The sequence below is a fragment of the Atractosteus spatula genome, chromosome 1 (assembly GCF_055471065.1).
Source record: "Atractosteus spatula isolate fAtrSpa1 chromosome 1, fAtrSpa1.hap1, whole genome shotgun sequence".
NCBI lineage: Eukaryota > Metazoa > Chordata > Actinopteri > Semionotiformes > Lepisosteidae > Atractosteus > Atractosteus spatula.
The window spans coordinates 36,124,259-36,146,265 of record NC_142706.1 but is presented as its reverse complement, the minus strand read 5'-3'; the positions used below and the strand labels follow the sequence as shown (position 1 = coordinate 36,146,265).

Below are 22,007 nucleotides of genomic sequence, written 5' to 3'. Positions count from 1 at the left end.
TAGCTTCTCCCCCCCGAACCATCACCTGTTGGTTTCCATTACAACCTTCTTTTTGTACAGGACATTGAGGTTGATTTAATGTGCTCCAAGAATTTTGCCTCTTATCTTCAACACTTTTACCAATGTATTACAAATTATGGTACTGATGTTGTCAAGCCAAAAAGAAAAGCAGGATTTAAAAAAAAAACATCTGAAAAGTGTTAAAGTAGTCCCGTCTCTCTTAAAGAAGCCGCGTTTCTAAAGGAAACTACTCTCTGTGGACCTCTTTTGTAAACAGTGTCACAACATATGTTTTTTTGTCTATGACCAGTCCAAGTACTTTTAGTCATTGACAACCTTTGTACTCTATCAGTTACAGTCGGTAAATGTTTTTGCCACATTTGCTTTAGGGTAGTTGGAAATAATCATTATAAAAATCTGGGGAAACTCTTTAGGAAGTTAGAAATGATGCGGTGATACCAGTTCAATGTCAGGTGTTCACACTCTCACATATGATGATATTTTTGGCAACATTGGTTATTTACTATTTGACAGACCCTTGTACTATTATGTTTACTTGTGGTTACTGTCTCTGTCCAGCCAGTGTAGTGAAAACCCCTCAAGCTTCAAACCATCAATACATGTCGGTTTTAGAGAAGCTTCTTGAGCATATATTTCAGGACTGGTATGTTTAGGAATTATCCAAATAATACAGATTACCATATATGGTATATGCTTTACACAGTTTCATTATTACATTTATTTTCTAGAAAACCACTCTGGTCTTCCTCTCCAATATTATTAAACATTTGTTGGCAGTTGGTCTCTAGTTATATGGGTGAAAAGTGAAGAAGACCCTCAGCAAGTAAAATGGTTCTTTGTTCTGTGGAGCTTTGCAAACAGTGGTACCATATTCAGTGCTTAAAGTCAAAGACTTAAGATTTTCTTAAATAGTTTAATTGGAGCACAGTAGATAATTTAGTGCATATGTTCACACATGGATTTATATATGAGGGTGTGTTTGTCACAGGGACAAAACAGGTTCCAGCCTGCAGTCTCCACCTATGTCATAAAACCAGAACACTAGGAAGAGATAAACATACAGTAAAACCAAACACATCTTTTTATATATTCTTTGCCCTGTGTTGCTTTGTAGGTGCAGACAGCAATTATTATAAGAAACAAAACTAAAAAATCAGACCTTCAAAATGTCTTTAAAATACAAATTTATTATTTTGCACAAATAATTATACAAAATAAAAATAAATCAGTATTTTCCTACTGCTTGAAGGACTCAAGGACCTGGAATCAAAAACTAAATAGGTGTCTTTTATATGCCAGAGGGAAAAAAACTAGAGCTGGAAGAAACCAACTTAACCCTAGTAAAGGAAGATCATGTATTCAATTCATATTGAGTACAAATTGCATAAAAGTCTACAGTAGATCATATTTAAAATGTAAGGTAAAGAGTAAGAAAATTGCAAACTGACCATTTTTATACTTATTGTGAGATACACCAACCTCAGTTCTTGGTTCCCAGGCAAGGACACATAAAAGAGTATGTTGTTTGATGAGAAAGGGTGAGAGAAGATAGTTCTTTTATATTTAACAGCAATATAAAATAATGTGATGTCAATTTTCTGTTATATATTTTTTTCACAATATAAACATATTACACTAAAAGTGATGTCTTCTGTGGTGCTGCTTACCTTTATAAAAAAATAGTGTTTTCTTTTCTTTTTGCAATTGCTTGCGAGTAATTTTAAATGGCACCTAAGGTTTTAATTACTTATTATTTTATACCCATTTATGAAAGCCAGTCATTAAGCTACTGTAAACCATGCTTCGCCTAAAGATAATATGCATGCATGGGACATGAACCATTTGAACTTTCACACTGTAAACCCAAGTGGGTCTTTGGTGTCAACTGGAAGAAAGAGTTTTGGGAATTACAATATGTACTGTATAGGCAGTGGCATAGGCAGAAAGTGGTTAGTAGTACAGTACCCAATAAAATGAGAAAGTACTTGGAATCAATGTCATGTCATACTGCCAGTGCAAATTAATCTAGAAAGCTTAAACTACATTTATTCAAAACTGTTCTATTGATAAAATCTTTGTATAAATACAGTACAAAAGGCAATCAACATGTAGTGAATGGGAGTCCCCATACAGCACTTTGAGTGTAGTGTCTAGAAAAACACTATACAAGTATAAGCAATTATTATTTGCAGGGACCTTCATATAAAGTTTTAACGGTAATTTATCACTAAAATTTATAATGGACACAGACAAATGTTTGTACATAAATGTTTTTCATTGTGTGGTCCACCCCAGATGTTCCCAACCTTTTTCAAAGTAGAGATCAACTTCATGTTTTCATTTTTCCAGGACAGAAATGTGTTGCTACACTAAAAAAAACAGCTTTGTGAAAGTGTTCTGTACAGACATATATGAAGATCATAATTTATTAGTCTTTTCCAACTGAGAAATACAGAATATAGGGAGCATCATCAATGTGCTGAAAAAGCACATTTGCAGAATGATACACTGCTGCTATGAAGCGATGCATCTGATCGGTAACGATGTTCAGATATCCTGTGGCACTGAAACATCGCTCTACTCATATCAAGAGACGCACTGTGTTGCATGAAAACAGAGCCCACACCGTTACACCGCCACCACCAGCCAGTAGTTGACATCCATCAGGATTTGTGTTTTTTGCCACATCCCGGTCCTTCAATTAACGTGAAACAGCAGGAACCGGGATTCATCAGCCCAGGCGACGTTTTTCCAATCCTCCAGTGTTTGTGTTGCTTGGCCCACTGCAACCATACCTTCTTGTTTCCCCCCCTCCCACTGGCAGGAGTGCAACTTGTTGGAGTTGTTGGCTTCCAAACCTTATCCATGGCATGGTAAAGTTTAAATGTCATTAGAACTGTTTTTTTTTTTGTATTAGGTAGCTATAAATAAGGCACAAATGTAATTGTATAGGAATAACAGACATGCTGGAGATGATATGCAGATCATGTGGTCTAAAGAACACTGGTTTATACATTAAACATTAATTTTATGTACATTTTTAAAATCAGTTTGCCCAAAACAAACCTAAATTATAAATGTTAACAAAAATATTCTGGTTTAATATACTGCATGCCTTTGTGTGATCTCTGACATAGACCAGATTTGTGTGAATGTATAAAAATGTTTTTTTATTAGCCAATAACACCAACAGGGGCAAAAATGTGTTAAAAAGTGAGATACAGGAGAAGATTAATCCACAATACAGGCTCTGCAATGTATAGACAGTATTTTGATCATATACTTTTAATCTGCTTATTTCCTTTCAAAATTACGATTCTCAATGTTACAGAAATGTTCTGTAGTCACACAACGAGGCAAAAGTTAATCCCATTCCATACAATGTTAACAAACATCTCTGCTAGAACAGAAGTGAACAGACTGATCGTCAATTGAACTGAGATACGGCTGTTGCCTCTGGAATGTTGAGCAAAGAAGTTTTAATAGCTCCAGAGATCATGTTAAGTGCTTCTTCGTGCAAATAGTTACCAACTAAAGCTTTAAAAATACAGCATATTTAGATATGAACTCCCTGCCATGATTCAGGGTTATGATATAGAAACCAGCGGTCAATACAGACATAGAGAAGTGCCATCTTCTACAGTAGTTCTAATCCCTGAAGATCTCTGTGCACTCATCAGAATTTGACAGTCCACTGCTTGACGCTGCAGTCATGCGATGTGGTCACAAGGGTGTGCTCATCCAACCATGCCAACCCGCTGACATGATGCAGCCGATGGGCATCTGCAGAGGGAATGAAAAGTTGAGTAGGGCAAGTTATTGTGTGTTCTTATACGCTGTACGTGAACGTACATGAAATGATGATGCAGATGTGATCTTGAGAATCGGAAAACAGCAAATCCACACCCATTTCCACACTGAAACCTACATGACTTAAAATTTGCCACATATGGTATTAGTCAGATACCTCACTGAATAACAACTTGGGTAAGCAAGCATGGAAATCATCCAACATAAATACTTCAACACCACATCTTCGGTGGTTTTCGGCAATCCTCGAATTGGATGATTTCCTTACCTCCGAGATTTGTATTTGAAGACTATTTAAAATGAGAAAACTTATTATTAATAAATCTGTTGAAATATTGTTCACTACTAAATTAATTCTGCCATTAAATACATAGGAAGGCAAGCAATAAAATAATTAAACAAGCATGTAAAAATCACTGTCCATTGCTAAATGGATTTAAACAAGTTTCACGCAAATTACAGGTTGTTTGACAACAGTGGATTTTCAGGTGAGATTCTTGCAGGTAAATGCGAGAAAAACCTTTCATAGAAATTGTAAATGGATCTAAATTCATGGAACATTTTCCCAGCACTTTAAAGAAAAAACAAAAGCCCTAGGCTTGGCTAATATGCAGACCTGTCTTTACTATTCATTTGCACAGGTAAGAAACAGATAATCTTAGGGAGACTCACAGAATCACAGCTATTCATCACTGGTTACTACAGCAAGTTATCAGAAATTAATTGAGATGCAGATCTTAGAAGATACCTAAATGTTAGAATGGATATTTTGTATGATGTATTAAAATTGTCTTTTTGAAATACTCTACAAACAATGCAATTAAGAGCTTGTAAAATTAAGGCAATGCAGAACACACAAATAATAAACCATCCTTACAGGGTTACTAACAGAAAAGAAATACTTGATCAGGTCTATAATTTAAACCCTATTCAGTTCATCAGCATTACAAGCCACAGGTCTGCTATAAACTATTTTACCTGGAATCTTCAGTCTTTTGTCTGCATCATTCACGGTCCAGATGAAGACCATCATGTCCATGCCTCCACTAGCAAAACGCTCATTGTCTGGTGACCAAGCCAAACAGACCACCTTGGCATGGTGCCCATAGAAAGCATTCTTTTCCTGGTGGAAGATAAGAGAGGAGGGAGGAAAGTAATAGTTTTAAATGGCTTTATATGCTGAAGCTGATGTTTTCCATTAACCTGTTCTATGGAGATAATAATCCCTAATTATCTATTTGTAACAAACCTAAAATGTAAGCATTACAATATAGAAGTCCAATTACCCACAATGCCCAGCTGTTAAAATGAATTTTTAACTACTGGACATTGTAGATCATTAAGGTCAAACAATAATACAAACTCAGAAAGTAGCTTATGAACTGTAAAGTATGTCATTGTTTCATCATAAGTTTTAAAAATAATGCAATATATTTTTTCACCAATATTCAGTCCCCCCCCCTTCCATAACATGTAACATTTCATTACAGATTAAATGGAGATTTTTAAGTATTATGAACAATAAAGTTTTTTCTTTTTTTGAAAAAAATGAAAAACTGTGTTCTAAAAGGGAGCAACTTTAATTTTTTAAAAACCATTTGTTTTAAAATTACATGTAAAATATGTTAACTGGGATTAACTGCTCATTTTTCTAACACTCCTCCTATCTTTGCTTTGCAAAATATTGAAGGGCCTTTAACAGATACATAAAATTTGCACAAACTGTTTTAAATAATTGTCATCTTGCATATCCCTAGAATAAAAATGTATAGTTTTATGCACATCCATGTTCTTGAACATGCTATAAACACAATGGAATGTAAACATCTTCCACTAATCATATCGTTCCCACATAATAAACAATAGTGCCACTATCGCAAAATATGCGGAAAGTATACATGAGCCATTTCTAGTTACTTGCTGGTCAGCACATTTAAAATGTGTATAACAGGAGAACAATTCTTACTAAAAATATACCAAAACATACCGCATATCCATCCGCCACAGTGAAAACTGTAATAACTTTCTGTGCATCAGAAACAGCAAGGAAGGCACCATCATTGGAATAGGCCATGTCAGTCACTGGCCCCTTAGCTTCTATGACCTTGCCATCTTCCTTTAGAGTGTTTCCTTGAATGGAATAGAAGTGTACTTTTCCATCCTATAAGCGAATATCAGACAGCAGTATAAAAACTAAAGTAGACAAAGAAACAAGCCATTTTTGTACAATGTAAATGTTAGCAATCAAATATCTTTCATGAATAATAACATAAGGTTGTTAACTTAGCAACACAGTAAAATGCAGTAATCATTGAAAAGGCCAGGAATCAGGTTTGACAATTCAGTCTTCATTACCCTAATTACAACTCATCAAAATGCACAGTAAATTGAAACTCACAGCTCCTCCTATAGCCACTGTGGTACCTCCTGGATGAATAGCACCAGCTTCAGGCTCATAACCAAGGTTGTCCATAGTAAAACATTTCTTCTTGTCCTTTATCAAAACAAGCTAAGACATACAAAAAAACAAACAAACATTCAATAATATTAACAGTGTGAATTAAAAATTTACAACTGCCCAAAAATGTAAAGTTGTCAAAGCTGTAAATGCAAGACATTGAGCTACTATTCTGCATAAATATTGCTATAAACCAACTTTACACTAAGAAAATAGAATCACTGAAACAATCCAACTGGATGCAAATGTAAAGGTTTCTTTTACCTGTCCAATACAAACAGCCAAAGCGTACCCTCCTGGTCCGACCGACACACACTTGGGCTGAACGTCCATCTTTACAATGTCAGATGCACTAAAAGTAACATATGCAAATTGAATACATTTAAGATCACTATTTTGTAACCACAGTGTTACTATTTCTGAAGTAAAAAGTTTAGGATTCCAACTATAAAGAGATAGTGGTATTTCAAAGTTTAATTTCAAATAAGCAGCTTTACTCAACACATTAATCTGAACTACAATACAAGACAAAAGCCCCTAAATTTAGGCTTCCTCAGGGAAATGCCATTGCACTGTAGCTGGAACGTTTTTTAGAATACCTGTATCTTGTGGACTTAATCTGGGCTTCTGCCCTGGAGGGACTCGTATCAAATATCAAAATATTTTCGACTACAGAATCAAGGAAGACAACATTGGCCTGATTATGTCTTCCAAAGAGCCAGATGTGAATAATGTGCTGGTATTAAAATAAATCTTGCCCACATTCGAGGTGTACACTTTTCAAATATTTCCTTTGCATGAATGAAAAAAAAAAATTACATTTGCCACAGAAAGTGCTTTTTCCCCCCCACTGAACTTGAGTCATTGTAACTGAATCATTATTATATGGATATATCTCAGTTAACATCCTTGAAAAAATGTTTTATGCATTTATCTAATAAAACAAACTGGAACCTCGAATAAACGTTTGACAACCTAATAACATCAAAATATTAAACATGGGCACATTCGGTACAGATGCAGAGATACTAGTCCTGTTTCCTGTAGATGTTGTACAACAATGAATATCATAACCTATGCTTAAAGATACACAAGATTCACTAACCTGTATTCTTTCTTGGTCACACTGGTAAAACGTACAGTATCATCCATGCTACAGGTGACTAAGTGGTTTGACTCATCTACAGCCATCTTGGAAACAAGGTTGCTGTGACCCTTTCCAGAAAAGTCATCATTCTCTCCAGTTTCTGCATCCCAGTAATGTGAGAGATCCAAGTTAAGTGGTACACACCCATGTCCGTGATTTAATACATACTACACAATCAACTACAAAACACATGAATGCAACCTGTAAAATTAAAGTAGTGACTCATGAAACCATTACTGCATTTCATCTATTTGTTACAATCCTCAATCTAAAAAGGAAATGATAGCATTTTCAACATAAATATGTTCAGTACACACTGGTTACTAGTGCTGAAGGCCATTGCCCCAGGTAACATGCCTAACATTTGAGGTTCTCTCTGCTACTATAGGGAAAAAAACAAATTTAAAATGCAGGTATTAAAGGATATTAATATGGCCATCATGACTTCCAGAGTAGATGTAGGATCTTCCATTGTTCTTGTGAATGGTCAAAGATTGAATTGATTTACTGTGACCCTATTAACAAAAAAAAAAACAATTGTAGTAAATTAAGTTGAAAATAACAGATAAATGTTCTGTGCAGATCACAAGCTCTGTTCATTTTAACGTATTCTCTCTCATTTGTAAAGTTCACTAGGTAGAAAATCACCTTGTCACAAGTAAAAATTTGACTTGGTACAATCTTAAAGAATTATTCACAACATTTTTATGTGCAGGACCTCCATGTTAAATCAAATTCCAAGTGACTTTCATTTACAGTATTTGAAATTCACCTAATATACAGTTCACAGACTAACCTGACTTTTAATTAAATTAGCCTTACTGAAGATGAACACCCTAATGTGCTTGTAGTTAAAGAAAAAGTGCATAAGACTTCCTTAAAATTTGCATCTGTGGTCATTTAATGGAACACTGAAAGAAACCAAAGTACAAAGTTTCAATATTTCTGTTAAATGGGAACTGCAGTCCTAATTTCTCAGACCGATTATTAAATCTTGGTAACAAAATTAATTCACTGATGGCAACACAAAATTTAACAAATTCGAAATGAAGCACAAAATTGTGAACTTTGTGAAAGTACTGTATAGTCCCCCATGTTGCTGCAAAGCCCTGGTCTCGCCACGGGCAAGAGCGAGTTTGTGCTAACTGCGACATGAAATGGCCCTTCCTGCTCACTAGTCGCTGTAATGACTAATGTAATGCGATGTACAAGCAAATAAGTACAGATTGGGCAGCAGACACTTCACCACAGAAATGTTCCAACATGATCTGTATGCAGAGGTAACAAGTAATATTTGTCACAACCATCTCAAAATCGAGAGCAATATTTCTCTGGATTAAAAGAGATGTATTCACAAGCCTGCTTGTTTACAACGTTATAGGGCCTCTTCATCTCACTGGAAGTCTTGTTGCCCTGTTTTGAATCACAAAATATGGTACTGTGCATACCTGGAAATTTAAACTATTTTATTATGTAAATTGGAGGTTTTACATGTTACCGTGTACATTTTACTTTCATTGTGGTTTGAAATGCACTCAATGTGGATTCTTTCTAACACAAAATATAAAAATAGAATTGCCGTTACCCTTTAAATGAAGTTGCCTCTTTAAAATTTAAATTCAATTGAACAATCTTTTAAATGAATATTGGTGATGTTTAACAAGTGTGTTATTAAAAAAAAGTTGAAAAGGCAACCATATTTAAGATGTATGCTAGAGAGCAACAAAACTGTTTGAATTACAGAGAAGAAAGAGTGAAATATCAAGATATAGATATACAACTGGCCATGCCTTAACATGCAAATTTCCACCCACTGAACAAATTTCCAGTTATCAATACTTAAACAAGATTGAAAGAATTGCTTAGACATGATTTTAAAAGCTTTCACTTGATCCAATGCCTGAAATTTTAATTAGGAACTACAGAAACAAGATAGTTATATTTGTAGTACTTTAAATACTTGAGTGATACTTGAGTATCTTGAATGAGATACATAAAATGTGTTGAACTCATAACTAGTTATTTTTCCTTTGAAAATAAAAATTAGGCAAGGGCTTCAAATCCCATCAATTCCAAAACACCTACACAGCTTTTTCCAAAACAGATCCAAATGCCTTTTCAGCAGCTGATGGATATCAATTTTCTGCAGTAGTTTTAGTCATTCATCCATCCCTTTTTGTTGGCATTGAACACTATTTTCAATTTCCGCTTGTATTTTTATTACAAGTGGATTAAATGCATTTTTGCTTTGAGGCCATTTTATTTTCTTAAACAACAAAAAGGAAAATTATTTTTTTCTACAAAAATACTAATATCTTTAACAAAACAGAGTGGTACACAGGTTCGGCATCACGCAGGCTAGCTGGCCAAAAATATGCATGAAAGCATACAAAACGTACACAAGAATCCATATTGAAATATACCCCAAGATCATTTTCCGGCTAGCAGCGATGACGGTATATAATCCCATAGCTTTCAAGTCTCACATTGTGAGCTAATTTCATGGATTCATGCCTTGGTCTGAAAATCTAGTGTATTTACATCAAGTCTAGTTTGATTTAAAAAATGAAAGTAATGAAGGTAAAATTATGAAATTATTGTAGAGACTTGCAGTTCCTTTAACCAATGTATTCTCATACATGAATAAAAGAAACCATCAATACATATAGTATCCAATCACAATATCCCACAGAAAATTTCTTTTGTACAGGTTTCTACACAGACCTGGAACAAGCAGTTAATCAAAGGACAGGATAAAACAGAAGTTGCTGCATCACCTTTAATTAAAAAGGCTGGCTACCATAGTCTACATAGTTTAGAATCAGCAATCTCTAAATTTTAAGATATGAACTATAAAAATGTTATTAAACCATAGTTTGTTAATTAAAACTCCAAGCATGTAGTCAGAGTTCCATAAATGACATGAAAACAGAAAGGAAAAAATTCCTACATCAGCTGCAGTTTTCAACTTAAAAACGTATTGATTTTAAATGGAAAATGCAATAACAGTGCACTGAACCCATCAATTGCATATTAAACTAAACAATTAAGAAACTGCATATTTATAGTTTTTATTAATTTATTTGAATGTAAAAAAGGATCCTCCCCCCCCCCCATGTTCCAATGAGCTGCATTCATCATTAAACCATTTACTGTTCATATTACAGACCACAAAGACTTATTATATGCAGTGTTTGCTCCATAAAGAACCAAAGTACTCACTGTCACTAACCCAGTTATGTCTGAATTCCTCAAGTTTTTCAAAACCATATCCTACCTTAATCGTTCGCAGTGGCCTGTTGGGATTATTTTTGTCCAGGTAGTTGATGTATCCAGACAGAGAAATGCTCAACAGGTGGTCTTTTTGCCACAGACAGCCTAATTGCTGGTCCATAATGTCTGATCCCATATTGAAGGTAGTCACCACAGAGTTACTGCCAACATCCCAGATCTTTACGGTCTTATCTCCAGAGGCAGAAAGCAGCTGAGTGCTGTCAGGGCTCCAGGAAACCTGAAATAGTATACAAGAAATTACGTATTTAAATTTGCAAGGTCTTTCTTACGGAATCTGGCTTATTGTGTTCATCTTTACCCATTCCAGGTAATAAAGACTGAATACTACTAAAACTCTTGGCTTAACTAATGAAATTATCCCAATCAGGCTTCATCAGAGCAGGATTGTTGACATGTATGGTACAGATTTATAATGAACAGTAAAAAAAATGATCGAGTTCTTTCACCATTACAGTAAGCCTTCAATTCACAGCAAAATTCTTAGATCCTCATGCTGGTAAACATAAGAAAAGTGACAAGATGTAGATGTATGAAATCTGAAACTGGACAGACTAAGACCCACCTAAATCTGCAGAAAATAAAGGCCTTTGTACTCTGGAATTAAAAACCAAGGAAGAACACAATTTAACATGTTTAAGTAGAGAGTCCCTAAAGTAACAGTTATGGGAATGCAGAAGTCGATCTTAGAATCTCTGAAGGATGTTTACAAGACCTCAGAAAGACTTGTCCAATTATAAATGAGATCTGCTCTCTAATGTTCAATATTTCATTGGGATGCAAGTCTTGTATAAGGCTGGGGACACCGAGTCCATCAGTACATTTTAGATGTATTTAAAATTATCTTTCATTTGTGCAGTTGCAGGGATTTAACATCTAATCAATTACGTTATACTGACAGTTTCAAGTTAACATTGCAAGATATGTCAAGTAATAGACAATCGGATGTACTGAGCATTACAATCTATTTGTTAAAACCAATATTAGTTATAACAAAACTGTTGGGCAGCATATGCAACAGCCTGTGATACCTTAAATTCTCATTACCTTTAATTATATTCTACATGTCCTTAATATGACATTGTAAGAAATGTTCAGCTATAACTCAAATACAGCACTATACATAACTTCAGAATCAAAGAGTTAAAATTGTTTGTGCACATACTTTGCAAAATATTTGCAACTGAATTTACATGGACAAAAACACAGTATGCAAGAAAGGTGCCCAGTAAATGAAATCCTCAGAAACACTGCATTAGGTCTATGTGCTGCATCTGCTTAGAAAGAAAACAAAAATGTTTCAAAAAGTGACATGAATAGAATAGTCATCATGTCCTGCCTGTTCAAGAAATTCTGAACAGTGTATGAGGATTCATGAACACACAATTTAATTTTGCATTATGTTTTTGAACACCCGAAAATTCCCAAAGCTGTAAAACACTAAATGAAAAGTGTGGATGAATGGACTCTAAAAAGAGGAAATCCTTTTATGTGAAACTGTGTAACATTTCTGCGGAAACAAAAATCACGCAGGAAAGTTTAAAAAAAATAAAGCAATTGAGGATCTGTTGATGAATGAAATCAATACGCCAACATAAATTAAAACAATTTCCAACACTCACAGCATATATTCCACCATCGTGGGCTTTGCCACCACCAAGTGCTGCCAGCTTCTCTCCTGTTTTTCCATCATAGAGGAAGATCTAATTGAACATTGAAAAAAATAAGTTTTTAAAAGTTCCAAAACTACTTAACTTTTCCACCATTTCTTTGCATTACATGTGCATATAATAAGGGTCTCTGCCCTCGGTCCTAAGATGGGCACAAAGTCCTCCAATTAATTAAATCAATCATTATCTGTGCTTATAAAAATAAATTCATCTTTAGCCACCAGTTGAAGACAACCATAAAATGAAATCAAATCAACCCTCTCAACGGTAAGGTTTTGGGACTACAGATCTAGATAATCATTTCTTACTATGATTTATTAACATGTTGTAATCGCGTTAAGGCATCTCTGTATTGACTGAAAAAGTTGTTAATGCAGGCAAATTAAAGCCATGTTGATCTGTGTTCACAGTGCTCAGAAATCCACTGGAGGGTACTCACTATACAATAAAATCTGAGCAAATTAGTGCATTATAACAAATAACACTGCAAAGAAATGAAAAGGTAAGAGCAATACAAAAAATGATATGAAACAAAAACAAGGAAAAAGAAAAGGCTACAAGTGAGTCCTATAATTCAGTCATACTGCCTACGATATATGGCAGAACAAGGAATAACAATTGCCAAAATACTCAGCACTCTTGAATATTAACTATGGTTCAACTGTGTATTAAATGTCACACTCAAAGCCCATTTGTTAAGAGAAATTCTTAAACTATTTCAAGAACAGGTGTAGTTATTGTCCTTATGTACTAGGGTTTATCTAGTATCTTATAAATGCTTCAACTTAGAAGACATATTTGAAGTTAACGATGACAAAACAAATAGTCGATTTAAGTTTGCCGTTTTTTTTAAGCATCAATTGGTACTGACCTGGCCATCTGCACCAGCTGAAGCACACCGGTTTCCATCAGGAGAAAATCGTACACAATTAACAAATCGGCTATGGTCCTAGGAGAAGAAACAGAATTTCCTTGAAAAGGGGTTTTTATAAGCAGGCAAAGTAAATAACAAAAAATACCTTAGTTTTCTTTTCACAGAGAAACCTCTACTAAAACTCCAGGTTTACTATTGCATTAAAAACTATTTCCCCCCTTTTGTCAGAATCATTTTATGTGTAATTCCACCCATTATCTTTATCTAAAATCTTTATCTTTAAAATGATTCATTCTAAGGAGGGTTGCGGCAAGTTGGAGCCTAACCCACCAGACGGTGCAAAACAGAAATAAACCTTAGGATACTAATTACATCACCATGCAAGCACAGAAGAATGATTTAAAGACATCACTTAATATAGCCATGCCTTTAGAAGGCAAGAGAAAACGACAGCACCCAGAGAAAACCTACTCAAACACAGGAAGAACATACAAATTCCACACATATTTGTGGCACAAGGTCAAATGTGCCCCAGGCTATCCAAGAGTTGTGAAGCAGCAGCATTAACCTCCATGTGACCATATGCTTAGAAAAATATTGTATTTCAATGTCAATCATCAAATAGTATGAATTGATGAATTAATGATTGTACTGTATATGTGAAATGTTTCAACATGAAGAAATACCTCAAATTTCTTTCTTGTGGTATAAATGAGGATTTGGCATTATGAATCTTGCTGAGAAAACCTATTGTATTTGCAAGCTATATTTCAATACTGAAAAAGTTAAATAGGAAATATGCTTAAAAACTAACTTTAAGTACCGTGTATTGTGCTATTTCCAGTTGATACTTCACAGTTTTGCACAAGCCTAGTAGTTTTTTGGTAATTGTCAAAAGCACTTTCTGATAGTCATTATGAGGTTAAAAACTCAATCCAAGAAATTATTATACAAATAGTCAAAAGGAATGTACAAAGATCAATAAAGGAACAAAATAGGTGCATGTCAGTGTTAGAAAAATAAATCACCAGCTTCATACATAAAAAACTAAAAGAGATCTGTAGTTCCCAAGATTCCTTGTATATTTTTAAAATGAGCAAAATGTCAGTTTCATGCATATACTGCATTTTGTTTGTGGATTAACCACTCAGTATGCTCGTGAGATTCTTCATAGTGGGAAAACTGGCCTTTGGTGTGGAAATCCCCTAGTATTGCCAGAAGCAACATCTTAGACATTTACAATAATTAGAATCCATACTAGACTGCATTGGGTTTCTTTCTTTAATTTCACATGGTAAAATCTATTATTTGACATTCAAGTATATATATATTTTTAATCAAGTTTACAGTTATGAACCTGCTTAGTAAAAATTATAAAACCCTTCTTTCGCCAGGTCTTTACTATGGGCAAACACAGTATGTCAAGGAAAACCAGATTAAGGAATACAGTCTTCGTATAGTCTTTTCACATTAAAAATATCAGAAATGACAGCACTGAACAAGTACAATGTAGTTGTGTGGTTGAAAATATGCAAGTGAACTAAGCAAAAATCTTTAGTTATTTTTAAGTGCAAAAAACACCACCCTGAGATGCCCATTACCTTATATCTGTAATAAAAGCTGTAGCACCACTTGGGAGATTTTAGGACTATTACTGTGCTGTATTTTGGTTTCTTGTAACAGTCGGATGTCAGCCTACAGCTGATTAAATAAAGCTGAAGCTGAAACTTTTTCAGGAATTTAGGCCTTTGCTGCACTCAGCTAAAGACTCTTGTGGGATGACGTGGCTAGGTTCCCAGTAGATACATTTGGTACAAGTCATTTCCCCACTAGGGGTGACTGCATTCCCTATGGAAAAGGGAACTCTGTCTGTGCCTAGTAAGCTTACCATCAAGAAATGTTCAAGAATTTATGCGTTACAGAAAGAATGCAAATCAAATACAGCACAAGAGAACTCTTGACACTTACTGCCATTGTAAACTTGAATTTAAAAGGTGGCCCCTCGAAGAACGCAGCACAGTTGTCATCACTTCCAGTAACAAGCCGATAGGGTCTTGTCTGCTTTATATCCACGCTGTTGATGATCTTGTTATGACCTGTGATCTCCCCAACAGATGAACCCGTATCCCACAAAATAACCGCTCCAAATCTATCACAGGAAAATTAGAAAATGCTGCATGTTATGTTAGGTTAATTACTTCACTGAGCCACAGGGTGAAAGAAAAATGAATGACTCAATGTTTTTTTTCGCCAATTGAAATCTAAAGACAACAAACCGGCTGCTAGACATCTACAAGATGTTTTTTCTATAATGGTATTGACAATGCAATTAACATTTGCATACATTTTACAAACTAAATGATTAAGGGTTTGCCTACAGTATAAAAAGCAGAAGCAGACATGCAGGGACAGGGACAGAAAGAAAAGGAGAAGAGGGTGAAAAAAAGAAAGGAGAGAACAGGAAGCTGAGCTGTGGGAGAGCTTCTTTTTCTATCCAGTCTGGGAATCAGATTCTGTCTAGGTAAGTCTAAGTACTACATTCTGTCTAAGTACTACAATGAGTATCAGACTCTGAACATTATTATAAGAGAGCTTGCAGTCTGATTTCAGGAAAATCAGATTTACTATATTGTGAAATTCATGCTCTTAAAACATCACTCCTAGTTTAGTGAAGCATTGATAGAACAGAGTAAATGATTCCAATTTACTCGAGGACATACGTTTTACAGAGGGAAATTTACTCCTGAGTAGAATCCAATTTTATTAGAATGCATTTCCCTCTTTGACCTGCTAACATTATAAGGGAAGAATTCTGGAATTTTGTAGATCTGACCTAGGACCCTGATAACCATTACACAGATTTCTACATAGTGTAACTGTTGGAAAGTTGTAATACCTATGCTTAACGAATATTTGCCAAGGTGGAACCTGATTAATACTCTTATTATAAGAGCTGTGCAAGAAAATAAAAGGACACATGTTCCTCATAAAGCTGAGCTCAGGACGACTTGGTTCTTAAAACACTTCAGCTAACAGATTTGAGTCTTTACTTTAATTCAATAAAATTGTGTTATGACTGGTAAAGTTTGCATTTCACAGATATTAATCAAATTAAAATGAAAAAGCATCATGATTGAACTCTGAACTTTAGCAGGTGAAAATATTCACCTTTACCTTTATAAAAAGCTGGTGGCAGAATATGATTTTAACACACTCCCTTTCCATTACAATACGATATCACTGCCCATGGAATGCAAACAAGAGCAGTGGAGCGGGGTCTCAAAAAGCAATACTTTTAAGAGGAACAAGTAATAGGTTTATTCCATGCTGAAAAGAGAAGAAAGAAAACACGATTCGGCCGTGGAGCCTTCTTCAGGTGAAGACCTTCCTTCCTCCCTTTGCCTCACACCTGAAGAAGGCTCAATGGCTGAAACATGTTTCTCCATTGCAATCTGGAATTATCTTGTTGCATATAAGTTTACTCAGTGAAGCTCTGTTGTAAGCGGCTGCTGTATCTTTAGACTGTTAAAGATAGGTCTGGCCAAAGGAAGTCTATTATTACTTCCCTTACCTATTATATATTTTAGGTGAGTTTATTTTTTCTGGAGCTTTTTAAAATATTACCAAGACAACACCAGATTATTTGGAGCTATATGAAACATAATACTTAGCAAACCTATATGAAACTTAAGATAAAAAAACTGCATTTCAATTTTTATGTGTTTAGGAACGGTGACTCACATGCAACTGTGGATGACTTGGTTCTTAAACATTTCAGCCAACTGATATGGGTCTTTACTTCAGTTCACATGTGTTATGGCAAGTTTGCATTTCAGATATTAAGCAAATTAAAATTAAACAGCATCCTGATTGAATTTTCAATGTAAAACAATTCTCTAAATTAAGAACTCTAATGAAAAAAAACGAATAAGTTATTTTTTTTATATATTTCTGTACATGTATTTCAAGCTTGTAATTGATTCCTTATGGCTAATGAGACAATTTCTCATCTGTTGCTTATTATAAAATACATTATTCTGTCAATAAACAAATACACTCACAGGAAGTTATTCTGTAAGCAGTACAATACTTACTTTTCCCGTCCTTCTCCAACAATAGCTAATCTCTTGCTATCTTCAGTCCAAGCAATGTCTTTAATCTTTCCTGAAAAGGGCTGATACTCATACTTCAGAATGTGTTCCTTCTGAGTGGTATCCCAGATCCGAACCTTCCCCGAGATATCTAAGTTGGGTGAGTTAAAAAAAAAGCTTTAAAAAAAAAAATCTTTGCCAGGGGAAGAGCTGTCAAGGTGACAGATCTTTTTTTTTTATTTCTAACAAAAGACTGTCACAAAATCTGAACTAAAGCCTATATTTTCACCTCTCACTCAGTTTCTCTCCATTCTGCTTCATATTAATGAAGATAAGACAGTACTGTAATTTCTATTACAGTCATATACTGTGCATTCACTGACACATTTAGGAAACCCAAGGCAGACACAGTATGAAAATTCAAAATAATTTTTAACAATGAGGTGTTGAGAAATAAAGTTTTAAAATCATGTTTCTTTTCAAGAACATTGCTTCAATTTATTTCTCTGTACATCAAAGAGGTATGCATATTCAAAATACCCCCCCCCCAAAACACTAATAGGGATTTTACAAATAATTAGTTAAAATGTTCGAGTAAGTTTGTAAAAAGCATGAATGGCAAATGCTTTAAATCCAGAGAATATCGTCAACTTTTAGCAAGTGCACCATGAGTCTATAAAGTGAAATTTAAGATGAAGCAATTTTATTTTTTGGCGAGAGCAAAATTGGGGAACTCAACAACAGACACACTTTGCAAACTGTTTGCAAAAGCACTTCAGCATGTCCTCCATTTATAATAGTTACTTTATCATACAAATTTAACTACGAAGGAAGTAATCCAAGACCAGCTCTGTGTGAAATCACAAAATGGTATTTTACTGCATCATACCCAAGTAGTCTCCAAGGTTACAGCAACTGCATTTTTCGCAAAATACAATAAAACCCGATTCATCTTAAAATAAAGTATTTAAAATCCACTTTCCTTTTCTAACGTTGACTTTATTTATTTTAATTGATTTAGAAATGTGGTAAACCACACAATTAAATTAAGTTTCAAGAGGTTAAAAAGCAAATGACAAGTCTTTCTTAAGTGGTTTTCCCATTTAAAGTGTCTCCAGTGTTGGACTCCATCATACCTTTGTATTTTGAAAATAATTTTGCAAACTGATAAAAAGTAGAATGTTTTCATTAGAATGTACATTTAGTACCATAAATGAAAAAAGCACTAGGATAATACCAGTAACATACAATAATAAGACGTAGGATTAACAGAGAATAATAATACCTCCAGATGCAATGTAAAATCCACTAGGTGCATATTTTGCAACAGTCACTTGATGAGCATGTTCAGTGTAGATGTCTGCAATAGCAGGATTCTGAAAGCAAGAACAGATTACACAAACCATCAGATAACTACAAAACAGATCAACAATCAAAAACTATGTCCTGATCCTGGCAACCAAACAATATTTACATACCGATAGCTGAAACTTCATGCTCATGAAAAAAAGTCAAAAGTAAGCAGCTTTTATACGGTTGGGTGCAACAATATCCTAATCAGGTCACTGTATAATACCACAGATGAACAACCATCCACACAAGAAAAGCCAGCACTGTAATAATGGCTGGAAAAACAGAATAGCAGCTATTCTTGGCCAGGGACGGCCCTATGAAAAGTGCATGATATTCTCTCGGTTTATGGAAAAAAGCAGTGATGTACTGCATAAAATCTTACATCAATATTTCTGATGGTTACGCTCTTTCCATTGGTGTAGATGAAGTTGTTTCCCTTGGGATCACCTCCAAGGATCTTTGAAACGCCTCTTTCCACCTGAGGGAGGCTGGCAAACACTTTCTCTGTAAAAATGAACGGGCGATTAAGAGGACTGAGAGGTCAACAATATTCATACAAACAGAACAAAATGTGTACGCCGAGTGGATCAGATAGTAGTACATCCCTGTAAAACGTAAATATTTTCAAGAGTAAAAAATAAATACGTGGAATTGTGTGAACCCCGAACAAACCCCACCACGTTACCAAGAAACCTATATAACAACCAAAATGTTTTTTTAATAAATACTCTAACAACATTGCATATTTAGAAACAACGAACCTAGGGTACAAATCTTTAACCAAAGACTCAAAACTAACTAGGTTATTTTGCAGTAAATGACAATTTAATACATTCAATGACGAATTTATTTTTTTTTATTTCGCAATGGTTTAGTATTCTTTACTGCCGGTTAGTAAAATAGGACACATTCCCTTGATACACAACGTAAGGAATGCAAATTCGACTTATTTATAATTTGTTTCTTATTGCTGTTCCGTCAAGTATTAAAAATATTACCACGTCGAAACCTTCTCGACGCGCATCTTGATGCGTGTCATAATGCTTTATACATTTCCGCATTGACTAGAAAGAGCTGGCTTTCAGCTTTGAAACTAACAGGTTTGCCATAGGGATCCGAAACGATCTCCCCATGAGAATATAAAAATCAAACCACGGAAAAGACTCAATAAGTTGTATCTATACTGAGACAATTTATACAAAAACAACCTAGTGAAATATAAGCTTTGAAAACCTACAACCTAAAAACGACACCTAGAGCAAGAATGAGGCAGCAATGGGCGAGGTTCTGTCTCCCATTTCTGTTTCTTGCATATACCGACCGTACTGTACTACAGTCTATAGATGGTGGCTGGGGTACTCAAACCACACAAATATCGCAAGGATCGAGCCTCAAGTAGACGGCAAATTGCATGCATCTCAACAAGGGAAATACAAACAAATGTGACTTACTTAATTCGTATGACATTCTCGCAGACTTTTATAAATTCCACCAAATGAATGAAGAACAAGCCTCCCTGTTCCTTGCGTCCCCGCTACCGGCTGGTCTAGCTTCTCACAAACACGGAAGCCTGCACTCAGATTGCCTGTCTTTGCCCATATATAGTAAACTCGACACAGACACCAACAGCTGCTGTTCTCACCAGACCTGCGCTGACTTGCCTACCAAGGAAATGACGTTCAGTGCAATCGCCTTGCTCAGGAAACTCTAAACCTGCTTGAGGGAAATGCAGGGAAAGTTCTTGCTTTTTACCAATTCTAATGCCAGAGGGGATAAAACAAAATCAAATACATTTTAACAGCATTCAAAGGTAGAGGAGTATTTTACAATATTAAGCGTGTTTCTATGGTTGGTTACAGAAAAGAGCAGCGAAGATAATCAGAAGCCTCCCCTCCTAATGTACAGTACGTTGTTTGGGTAGCTAGACTGAATATATCGGTGACATCAGAAATGTGTCATCCTTAATTTTGGAAATCTAAAAGCGATATAGGGCGCCAAAACTAAATTTACCGTGACTGATATGGCTTCTGTTTTTGACAATGTTATTCACCACATATTCTCTAATAAGGGTTTGTTGTCTTTGGAAAATATTCCGCTCCACTAATCTTTGAATTTAAATAGCATTTCTGAAATCCACTTTCCGCTATCTAATGAGATTATTCGTAACATTGCCGAGCACACAAGTATATCTTGCAATAAAGCATCTTTTTCCCCAGAATTAAAATAATTTGTGACTCCTTACTAGTGTAAGAGGTGTGAAAATATACTGAGCTATCATTTAAACTTGTCTCAGATGTTACGTGTTGGTGCTATCTAGCTCAATCCAATGATGTTAAACGAAACATCGTTTCTAGCATTTTAATGATATCCATTTAAAGTTAACTGATTATTCATTGAGCCTAACATATTGTATCGCTCTCATGCAGAATTGTATTAATATATTTTTTTATTACACTACATCATTAGAGAACAAGGGAGTGCATCTTTTTTGGAACCTGAATCATTCTGGTTTAAGTATTTTAGGCCTAATGTGACTGAAAAATAATCACTGCTGTGTCAGAGACCTGAGTTAGACTCTGGACTGGGTGCCTTCAGTGTTTAAGTGGGTTTCTCCCACTACAGTTTTCCTTCCACCTTCTGAACACATTTCAACCAATTTATTGGTTGCGCTAAACCGCCCTTTCCGTTAGGGGCAGGAATTGGGCAACTTTCATATTGTAATGCATATGGCTGACATTAGAGGATGGGCGAGCCGGCTTACCAGCGTGGTGACGTCACCGCCCTTCCCTGTGAATAGCAGGGACCGCAGCCTGACTAAGCATAGTCTGCTTAAATTTTCAAAAATTGTTTCACTTGTCCATAGCAGCCTATTGTGTCACTTTAAAAATAATCTTTATGGTTTATTTATTCAAGTATGATTCTTACCAGGCTAATTTTGTTGTCTTCCTCAACAAGCTGAACCAGTAATCTCTGGTTGTTCAGCTGTCTGAAAAATGAATAGGTTAACATTTTGCATGTTTTTGTAATAATGATTAGCAAATTCTATTCTTAATATTACACTGGAATTATGGGGCATAAGAAAAATCTATGTAAAAGGGAAAACAAAACTCATTAATTGTCAGAAAGCTGCTTATTGTTAGTAAAGGGTGATGTGAACCAGGTTTCTGTCTCAGAAACATAAGGCACAAGGTGTGACTACACCCTAAATGGGATACACATTGTAATGCCGCATGTGCTGGGATGTGCTTTTGAGGCGTGGCATTTCCTGTGGTTTGTACCTTTCTTTTTCAAA

At 35.2% G+C, this 22,007-nt stretch overlaps 1 protein-coding gene across 1 annotated transcript; it reads right to left on the bottom strand.

Annotated features, from left to right (window-relative positions):
- Positions 1-3,170: 3,170 nt before the first annotated feature.
- Positions 3,171-20,381, bottom strand: wdr1 (WD repeat domain 1). Its single transcript, XM_088919835.1, has 15 exons — positions 20,167-20,381; positions 19,098-19,219; positions 18,648-18,738; positions 17,366-17,513; positions 15,240-15,420; positions 13,269-13,346; positions 12,350-12,430; positions 10,714-10,947; positions 7,864-7,951; positions 7,395-7,551; positions 6,554-6,641; positions 6,230-6,340; positions 5,819-5,992; positions 4,810-4,954; positions 3,171-3,804 (listed from the first exon to the last, which is right to left on the bottom strand). Exons 1-15 carry the CDS (start codon positions 20,180-20,182, stop codon positions 3,698-3,700), a joined length of 1,821 nt encoding a protein of 606 aa, XP_088775961.1. The 5' UTR covers positions 20,183-20,381; the 3' UTR covers positions 3,171-3,697.
- Between the last annotated feature and the right edge of the window lie 1,626 nt (positions 20,382-22,007).